Source organism: Nansenia antarctica, assembly GCF_963989245.1.
Source record: "Nansenia antarctica genome assembly, chromosome: 15".
In the NCBI taxonomy this organism is placed as follows: Eukaryota; Metazoa; Chordata; class Actinopteri; order Argentiniformes; family Microstomatidae; genus Nansenia; species Nansenia antarctica.
Genome location: NC_137685.1, coordinates 9,768,273 through 9,779,004, shown reverse-complemented (window position 1 = coordinate 9,779,004; position 10,732 = coordinate 9,768,273). Strand labels below are relative to the sequence as shown.

The following is a 10,732-nucleotide window of genomic DNA, read 5'->3' as shown; positions in this document are numbered from 1 at the left end:
CAATGGATGTCCCGTCCCAAAAGCAGACCCCAGAATCCCAAGTTTCTAAAGGGTCTCATTCATCCTCTCTCCTCTGACTGGAATTCTTCCCCAGGTTGTTGCTGCAAATAAGAATATGTCCTTGGTCGACGTATGTATGTTTTAAATCAACACAATGAAACACATTGTCAACTGTAAACACAGATAACGTCTGTACTAGGCAACCAGGCACCTGCTTCATACACAAATCTGAGCATCATAAGTTTATTTATCATTATTATTGATAAATAAGCATGTCATTGTATGTTATGGACAGGATAAAGCGGTAAACATACAATGACGTGCTTAATATGAGCGACTTCTCAACAGTTTCAGTGAAATACGAGGATAGGAGTAACATTGAGTAATAACAACAATACAACACAGTATACACAACAAAGCCAGCTGTAACAACAGCGACGATTCATCCCAATTCTACATCCACCAGACATTCTACCTCCACCAGACATTCTACCTCCACCAGACATTCTACATGCACCAGACATTCTACCTCCACCAGACATTCTACCTCCACCAGACATTCTACATCCACCAGACATTCTACATCCACCAGACATTCTACATCCACCAGACATTCTACATCCACCAGACATTCTACCTCCACCAGACATTCTACATCTACCAGACATTCTACATGCACCAGACATTCTACATGCACCAGACATTCTACCTCCACCAGACATTCTACCTCCACCAGACATTCTACCTCCACCAGACATTCTACCTCTACCAGACATTCTACATGCACCAGACATTCTACATGCACCAGACATTCTACCTCCACCAGACATTCTACATCCACCAGACATTCTACATCCACCAGACATTCTACCTCCACCAGACATTCTACATCCACCAGACATTCTACATCCACCAGACATCCTACATCCACCAGACATCCTACATCCACCAGACATTCTACATGCACCAGACATTCTACCTCCACCAGACATTCTACCTCCACCAGACATTCTTCATCCACCAGACATTCTACATCCACCAGACATTCTACATGCACCAGACGTTCTACATCCACCAGACATTCTACATCCACCAGGCATTCTACATCCACCAGACATTCTACATCCACCAGAGTCAGACATTCGACATCCACCAGACATTCTGCATGCATCAGACATTCTACATCCACCAGACATTCTACATCCACCAGACATTCTACATCCACCAGACATTCTACATCCACCAGACATTCTACATGCACCATGACCCTGCGTGCTGAGCCCTCTCCTCTACTCCTTCTTCACCTATGACTGTGTGCTGATGCATAACAGTGACGAGTCGGCTTACAGGGAGGAGGTCCAGCAACTACCTGGTGTGGTGTGCTACACCAGCAAGTCCAAGGAGATCATTGTGGACTTGGAAAACTAGGGGCTGAGTACACTCCGCCATCTCCATCAATGAGATGGAAGTGGAGCATGTTCCCAGCTTTAAGTTTCTGGGTGTCCACATCTCCGAGGACTTCTCATTATCAGCATCACCAAACTCCCGACCATTGAATCCCTCCAGGCAGACCGGTGTCAACTTTTCTCCATTTTAACTGGTTGCAAGTGTGATTTCTATATTGCCAGCACCTGTGACTTGCCACAGGTGAGTTTAAAATACAAAATAAAGGGAGCATTACATACTTTAAATACTATTATTTCTTACAATTTTGAATCCAGTAATTTGGTCCAGTCCATTTTTGGAGTTCTATGTGGAATCATATCAGATTTGGCTTTTTTGCTCTGCTTTTTTTGTGGTGTTCCAATGCAAACAAAAGAAATAAACATGTGAATACCAAAGCACTTGTAATTGCAACAATTTTCTTGGAGAAGTGGTGCATTATCTGTCAGAAGTGAAGGGGTGCCAATATCTGTGTCCATGACAGTACCTCTAACTACCATACTACTGTACCTATCACTATCATGTTTTATATCACATTATATTTGCATTTCTGGTTGGATGCTAAACTGCATTTCATTGTATGGTACTTGTACTCTGCAATGACAAAGTTGAATCTAATCAAATCAAAATCCACTAGACATTCTACATCCACTTGATTTATTTGGATCATTATATATCTGGTATGACCCACACAATCTCAAGGAACATGCATTACCGGTATGAGTAAATTAGTTGTCCAAAAAGACAAAGTGAGTGGTGGAATAGAAGAGGATTTACAGCAGATTATCGCAGTGACATGGTCAGGGTAGGAAGAAGGATGTGAAACAGGACATATCAGTTGAACAGATTTGATGGGCCATAGCTAGAATGATGATTCACTGGGGTACAGCCTGTTCATTACGTATTTTTAGACTAGAGAGACATGAGATCTAAGCTTTATTAGAGAGGGAGAGTCAAATCAAACATGAAACCAGACAGGGATTCATATTGGTGTTAGACACTGCCATCTAGTGGAGGTAGTGCCTCATACAGTGGGGTGCAAAAATACCTGAACACTAAATGCTACAAAGTTAAACATGACACCTTTCTGCACATTTTAAAGCAAGGTTTCTTTTTATTTTCATTGTCAGGAAATTGAAGTTGAAGAGGGGTTGAGTATTCCTTTTTTTTATTTTTTTATTTTATTTTTATTTTTTATTTGTTTTTCAGATTTTATCCCTTTTTCACCCAATTTGGTAGCCAATTTAACCCAACTTAGCATCCAATTATCCCCTGCCTATTGCATAGGATCCGCCGCACGACCCCGTGGCCGGCAGTCCCAGAGGAGGCCGCCAGGCAGACTAGGCTGACTGGCTCCTCGAGCCCAGTACTGTTATTCCGGCGCCCAGGGGGCGGTGTTGCGCGACGGATCCTAGTCCAGAAATACTCCTATACCGCCCTCGGAAGCGGCCGACCAATATGCCGCTTCCCGTGTGCCTCGGCCATATCTGGATCTGGCGAGCCGGGATACGAACCCCGGTCCCGGTGGGCAGCATGCACTAGCGGCCAGTGCGTAGACCGCTACACCACCGCGGGGCTGGGGGGTTGAGTATTCCAGCAAGACAATGACCCGAAGCATACCTCAAAATCAACCATGAAGTAAGTCCAGGAAAGATGGATGAAGGTTTTGGAATGGCCATCACAGTCCCCAGACTTGAATATTGATATATTTAATATTCAAGTCTGGGGACTGTGATGGCCATTCCAAAACCTTCATCTATCTTTCCTGGAGGTACTTCATGGTTGATTTTGGGGTATGCTTCGGGTCATTGAAAATCTGTGGAGAGATCTCAAACATGCTGTGCATGCAAGAAGGCCGAAGAATATTTCTGAGCTAGAGGTGTTCTGCCAGGAAGAATGGGGAAAAATTCCAACAACAAGAATTGAAAGACTCTTAGGAAGTGTTTGCAAGCTGTTATAGTTGCCAGAGGAGGAGTTACAAAGTACTAGCTGACAGGATTCCCAAACCTTTGCACAAGGCCTTTTTCCTTTTTTATTATTTTGAAACTGTAAAAAGTTGTATTTTTAAAAATTATAATCTTGCTTTAAAATGTGATGAAATGTGTCATGTTTAACTTGTACCATTTAGAGGTTTGCTTCTTTTCTTTTTTTACTGTTCAACACACACACACACACACACACACACACACACACACACACACACACGCGCACACACACACACACACACACACACACACACACACACACACACACACACACACACAACCCCCCCGACTCACACACACTGATAACAACTCTTTTCCTGGAAGATGCTGTCTGGAAATTAACATTATTGCCACATCCCATTACGCCAAGCTTGAAGTGTGGATGGTGTTGTGTGATTATCTTGTTTACCTTGTTGATAAGCCAGAATGCACAGAGAAGCGTGTAATAAAGCTGCTTAAAGAACCTCTCTCTTCAAAGATTTCATTTTTGCAGTACGCATCTGATGAAGTGAACGAAATTATTAACCAAATGCACAATTGGTGTCTTCTTTATTTTGGTCTCTCTGGTGTTCAAAGACGAATGACACCCTTCAATGAAACAGCTGTCTTACACTGGCCGTCTGTGATACATTAGTCTTAAAGTTCTAGTTCTAGTTCTGTTTATTTGTCACTATTACAGTGTGAATATGAATCACACTGTAATAAATCAATATCCTAATTGAGTTTAACTGTCAGTGATCACTGAAGGTGGCAGGGGCCAGTGAAAGTGTGTCACAGACAATCTTTCAATGGGCCAAAGAGTTACTAACCCTGCCTGAACTGTCTCGTGCTCTGGGGCTGTATTTATAGTAGCAGGTTGTAAATATAGCCCAGAAAGGAGGAACACAGATACCCCTTAACCCATAAACCGACCTCCGGACGCAACAGCTACGCTGCCAGAGTACACAAGGTAACGAAGAAAAGATAACAAACTACATCATTGATCTCGACAGGTGATATATAGGCTACAGTAGGAGAGAGGGATGAGTCATTCTTTTTAAAAATCCTTTGTGTGAAGTTCTGTTGAATCATTCATACAGATTTGTAGGCAGCTGAATTGTTTTTCAGTCTTCAGTTGGGAAGGAAACAATTATGAAGTGATTATAAAATCCATGAAATGATTACTCAACCTTTTCCCCCTGATTGACAACAGCCTCTATGCCAACTGTGTGTAGGATGTTGGAAATGGAATGACATTTCAGTGCGGCCATTCCCTGTAGCGAGGTCAACAGCTAGTTGACATTTCAAAACAAGCTGCAACATGCATGACATGACAACACAGGGCGTGTGTTTATACTGTGGGTAAATGCGACAAATTACCTTCTTTAATTTGCTCTCATGTTCTCTCATTGTTTTTTTCTCTCCATAGAATAGATCTGGGTTAGGTTTAGGTTTTAGTTGGAGTATATATATATATATATATATATATATATAAGAAAATTAATCTGTACTTATTGATTGATACATCAACATTGTAACTAAAATCTGTTAATTCCCTTTCCCTTTTCTGGGCATTGTAAACAATGTAAAATGCATGTTTAAATGGAGGAGGTACAAACCACAGAGATCACCTGATCTTCCTTATCCTTCCTTCTTTACCCAGGCAGGAAACAAACGTTGGACTGGCGGCACCACTGGGAAGAGTCCCAACCCGGCTTGAACATGAACCTTGACCAGGAAGTGTTTGAAGGGTCTGAGGAGGATGAGGAGGAGGAGGAGGATGAGGAGGAGGATGAGGAGGATGAGGATGAGGACGAGGATGAGGATGAGGATGCAGACACTCAGTACATGATTGAGCAGAGTCTGCTGGAGTGTAACAAGCAGATCTTTACTGCTATAAGAAAGGGTGAGTATATACACCGTTTAGCTGATGCTGTTATCCAAAGGAACTTACAGCGAGTGCATACATTTCTCAGTATAAATGGTCCCAGTTGGGAATTGAATCTACAACCTAAAGCGTTGTTAGTGCAATGCTCAACCAACTTAGCAGAGGACCTGAATGTATGAGTATGTGTATTAGTTAGTTATGCAACAGAATGACTTCCTCCACATGTCCTCTCTCTCTCCGCTGTGGTGTCTGATGTCCTTGGTGGTTGCCAGGTGACGAGGCAGCTCTCCGTGAGCTGGCAGTGTCCCAGGAGGCCTTCTCTGTACCGGACAGCAGAGGCTGGGTCGCCCTGCACGAGGCCGCCAGTCAGAAGAACCAAACTATTCTACAAGTCACCTTTTCAGGTGTGTCTGTCTGTAGCAGGACCATGGTTACACATCCCTATACACACAGGTGCCAGTAATGACATAATACATAATCCATACAAAATCCATAATACATACTATTCTAGCAAAGTCACTTTTGACAAGATGCTTTCAACAAAAACAACAATGAAATGTATTTAAATCAAATTTCTCTTAGGGGTTAATCCAAAAATCGCTTTATTAAATTACGTTTTATTTGATTGGGTTCGACTTGATATCGCCTCAGCATCCAGTCAGACTGCCCAGCAATGCCGCACGCTGCAGGGGAAGACGGGCCTGTTCCTGGCCGTGGAGCAGGGTCTGCTGAAGAACGCCTCCTTCCTGCTCCAGAACGGCAGCTGTCCAGACAGCCAGGACAACGAGGAGGACTCGCCACTGGTGATAGGTTGACTGCTTTTTAGAAGTCATTTTGATGCTTCTGAATTTCTTTTAAGAAATGTTTTTTTAGGGCATTTCTGCAAACACACGTGTTTGATACCATTCCTCATTCCATTCCATGCCCGATTTGAGCCCGATTTCTACCTCCACCAGCCTCCCCTGCCAGATATATACAGTACACAAATGACGTTCACTTCACTTCTCCTCTCTGCTCCCCCTCTGCAGCGATCAGAAACAACCAGAAGGACATGGCCAAGCTCCTGCTGAAGTTCCACTGTGACGTCCACCAGGAGGGGTGCCGCAGTAGGACCGCCCTCCACGAGGCGGCTCGTCTGGGCCTACTGGACTTGGTGGCGCTGCTGCTGAAGGCCCGTGCCGACCCAGACCCCCCGAGCGTGGACGGCATCTCGCCCCTGGCTCTGGCTGCGCAGGGTGGACACATGGATGTGATCAAAGCCCTGATCAAGTTCGGTACGTTGACACAGTCAACCGTAGCCTTTGTCAAGTCTTAAACACTTGACAAAGGCTACATCCGAAACCGTTGTCCTATTAAACCACAATTTGTTGCATCTGGAACTTGAGTGTGCGGCTTCTACTTCTTTTAATTACATTTTAACCATTTAGCAGATTTATCCAAAGCGACTTTTAGAGATTACAGGGACAGTCTCCCTGGAGTAATTTAGGGCTAAGTGCCTTACTCAACGGCACACCAGTGGTGGTGTTCCCAGCTGGGATTTGAACCCAGAAATAAAAGGCCCACTTTCTGAGGGCAGCAGGGACCTGAGGCACCACATCAAAGTCATGCAAATCAAACTATATGACATTACGTAACACCCATATGGGTGGTGGTACTGTATGAAGGCAAAACAGGCCATTTGTAAATAGAGGATAAGCTTCTCTTAATAATTTGATAGAGAACCAGTTTGGGTTTAAGTATAGTTCTTGAATGATTGGAGCTTTAAGGAGTGCTTTGATATAGTTTAGGGAGTGCTTCGATATAGTCAGTGCTTTGATATGTAATGGTTTCAACCCCCCCATGTGTGTGGTTTGATATGTAATGGTTTCAACCCCCCATGTGTGTGGTTGGTTCTGGTCTCTGTCAGGGGCTAACGTAGAGTCCCAGGCCTTGGACGGAGCCTCTATCCTGCACGAGGCGTGCGCATCAGGAAACCCTGAGATCATCACCCTGCTGCTGGAGTTCGGAGCCGACGCCAACGTACCCAAACACTCTGGCCACCTGCCCATCCACAGGGTGGCACATAGGGGGCATAAACGGTAGGGGGGCACAGCACGGTCCAGGGGAGGCTGGTGGAGGTAGAAATCGGAGAGGACAGGCTCATTGTAATGCATGGATCCGGACAGGGAACACGGGGACACACGCGTTTGATACCGTTGCTCACATCTCAGAGTATCTCCATAGTGTCTTCTCTCCCCAGTGCCCCGTGTGATCTGCTCCTCCTCCCCTCCAGAGCCCTGAAGATCATGATCATGATGACCACCATGGACGCCATCCACGAGAGCGGCATGAGCCCCCTCCATTCGGCCGCGGCGGGCGGCCACACCGAGTGTCTCCAGATCCTTCTGGAAAGAGGCTACACGGCGAACTACATGCTGCACCCCAGCGTACGCAAGAACTACGACGACGAACGCCGCTCGGCCCTGTACTTCGCCGTCTCCAACGACGACCTGCCCTCCGTCAAGGTGCTGCTGGAGGCCGGCGCCATGCCCAACCAGGACCCGGTGAAATGCCTCCAGCTGGCCCTGCGGATAGGCAAATACGAGCTGATCGACGTGCTCCTGCGGTACGGCGCCAACGCCAACTACTTCTGCCGCGTCAACACCACCCACTTCCCCTCGGCCCTGCAGTACGCGCTGAGGGACGAGGTGGTGCTGAGGATGCTGTGTAACTATGGTTACGACGTCAGGCTCTGTTTCGACTGCCCGTACGGCGATGGCTCCCACGTGCCGGACGACTTCGAGGGCTGGAGCGACACGGTCATCAAGGACACCATGGTAGGACGGGACACGCTAGACGAGACACGTGTGGTTTTATACCACTGATCAACTGGATATGTTTTATCTCACTGTTTGTTTGTACATTGGTGATGACTGTAGAGTTGGAGAGACGAAGGCGTGGGCTTCTAGAGGCCAGGGGAGGCTGGTGGAGGTAGAAATCGGAGGACGGGCTCATTGTAATGCATGGAACGGAATACGGCATGATGGAGAAGACAGGTGTTTGATACCATTCCTTATTCCATTGCATACATTGCAATGAGCCTGTCCTCCGATGTCTACCTCTACCAGCCTCCCCTGCTAGGAGTCTTACATACAGTATACTGTATATGGGCCTCTAAGGCAGTGGTTCTCAAACCACTCCTCGGGGACCACCAGCCGTTCCACATATTTGATCTGTTCCACCACCAGCACACCTGATTCAACTAAGCAAGTGCAAAGCAATTATGGTTTGTACTTGATTAGTTGAATCAGGTGTGCTGGTGGTGGAACAGATCAAATATGTGGAACGGCTGGTGGTCCCCGAGGAGAGGGTTGAGAACCACTGCTCTAAGGCATAGGCCTTGTATCACATGATATCGCAAAACAGATTAGATTAGATTCAACTTCATTGTCAAGAATACAAGTACAGAGACAAAATGTAGTTTGGCATCTAACCAGATAGTGTAAATAGTGCCATAATGCAAAAGACATGACATTGAAGACAGTGCATGGTATTACAGTATAAGGCATTACAGAGAGTATAAATAAATGAATATAATAAGTGAATATACATGAGATAAATGTCAATATGATATGTACAGTTATGATATATGTACAGTATGATATGTATAGGCAATAGGTCTTGAGGTATGTTACATATATGTAATAATTAGAGACCAATAAATATGGTATGTGCAAGCAAGCAGTAGTGAAGTGGTGAGTGTGCAGCCAGTAGAGGTATGGGGGAGGGTACACTGATACTGGGAGTCAATGTTCCTTTTGTTGGGGGATTTTTCATGGAAAAAAAGCTTTGATATGCTTCTTGTCCCAGTTCTGTGAGGTGATTACAGTGAGCTGGTTGAAGGGGATATCTGGACGGATGGTACGCATCATGCTGGACTACGTGGATCACGTCTCCTTCTGCTCCAAGCTGAAGGCCGCCCTGATGGAGCAGGAGGAGTGGCCTGACATCTGTAGGGTTCAAGGTCAGTGGAGAGGCGGACAGCATTAACTCACCAACAGCATTAACTCACCAACAGCATTAACTCACCAACAGCATTAACTCACCAACAGCATTAACTCACCAACAGCATTAACTCACCAACAGCATTAGCTCACCAACTGACAAAGAATTCTGCAACACTCACCACCTACGGTGCCAAACAGGGCCGGCCCTAGAACTTTTGCGGCCTTAAGCAAGATTTTTTATGTGCCCCCCCCCCCCAGACTTTGTTGAGTCTATAACACAACAAAATGTGGAACAAGTGAAGGGGTGTGTTGACTATGTCTATAACTAAAGACATGAATAATAAACAAATGAAATAAATAAATAAACAAATGAATAATAACCAATGAAAAACTAAAATATTTTGACAAATAAATGATCAATGAATAATCAATATGAGTGCAAATTGATTATAGTATAAAGTGTAAATAAATAAAGTGTAACTACAAAATTGTGAACTATGTTAACAACAAAACAACAGGCTACTGTAGAAACTATAGCTGTCCAATGCATCCTTTATTAATCAGTCCTATATATATTTATTTATTTTTAAGTGTGGCCTCCTCTAGTGGTTGTGGCCCTAAGTGACCGCTTAGTCCGTTTATGCCTTGGACCGGCACTGGTGCCAAATGTTTTTTGTGGTGATTACCTAGCAACAACACTTTGATTGGCTACTAAAGGATGCATTATAATTTATGCATTTTTGGTGAATGCAGTCACCCTTGGCTCTCTAGATTGTTGACAATTAGGGCAACTTTATGCACCCTCTGCACTGAATGACTTAACTGTCTGCCCTATTAGACACATTTCTAAAAAACAGACCCAAACTAAACTACTTCTAACATGAGAAATAGGATGATCAGATGCAAAAGCAGGATGCCAGTTGATAAGTTTTGTGTGAATATGATCAGATCATAGTCCAGAATAACATACTACACATGACAAGGAGATAAAGTAAACTATAATCAAATTAATAATCAAATTAAACCAGTCCGGCTTAAGAGGTTACTGCTGGAACCTAAAACCCTAGAAGGTTTCTAGATGTAACCATCAACTATACCATCTACAAACTATTCAACTATTACAAGCTGCAACGTGCATTACATGGAAAAACAGGTCAGATGTGTTTCTAGGTAAACGCTACTGTACAAACCATATTCTAGTTTCCTCTAATGTCCTCTCCTCCACAGAGAACGTGCGTTCCCTGCAGCACCTCAGCCGTCTGCAGATCAGGAGCTGCATGGGCCACCTCCGTCTGAGGGCGCCTGTGTTCATGACCTTCCTCCACCTACCTGACCGACTCAAAGACTACATCCTGTACAGGGAGTATGACCTCTACAGCCAGAGGAAGAATGGGGGGGCAATGACAATGGATGTCCCGCCAAAAGCAGACCCCAGCACCCCAAGTTTCTAA

General features: G+C 44.7%; 1 protein-coding gene across 1 annotated transcript; it reads left to right on the top strand.

Moving 5' to 3' along the window:
- Nucleotides 1-5,255: 5,255 nt before the first annotated feature.
- asb14a (ankyrin repeat and SOCS box containing 14a) lies at nt 5,256-10,732 on the top strand (the record flags this gene model as incomplete). The annotated part of the gene is made up of 8 exons (XM_080545840.1): nt 5,256-5,313; nt 5,568-5,699; nt 5,947-6,105; nt 6,324-6,569; nt 7,202-7,373; nt 7,568-8,111; nt 9,145-9,298; nt 10,509-10,732. 8 exons carry the CDS (start codon nt 5,256-5,258, stop codon nt 10,730-10,732), a joined length of 1,689 nt encoding a protein of 562 aa, XP_080401966.1.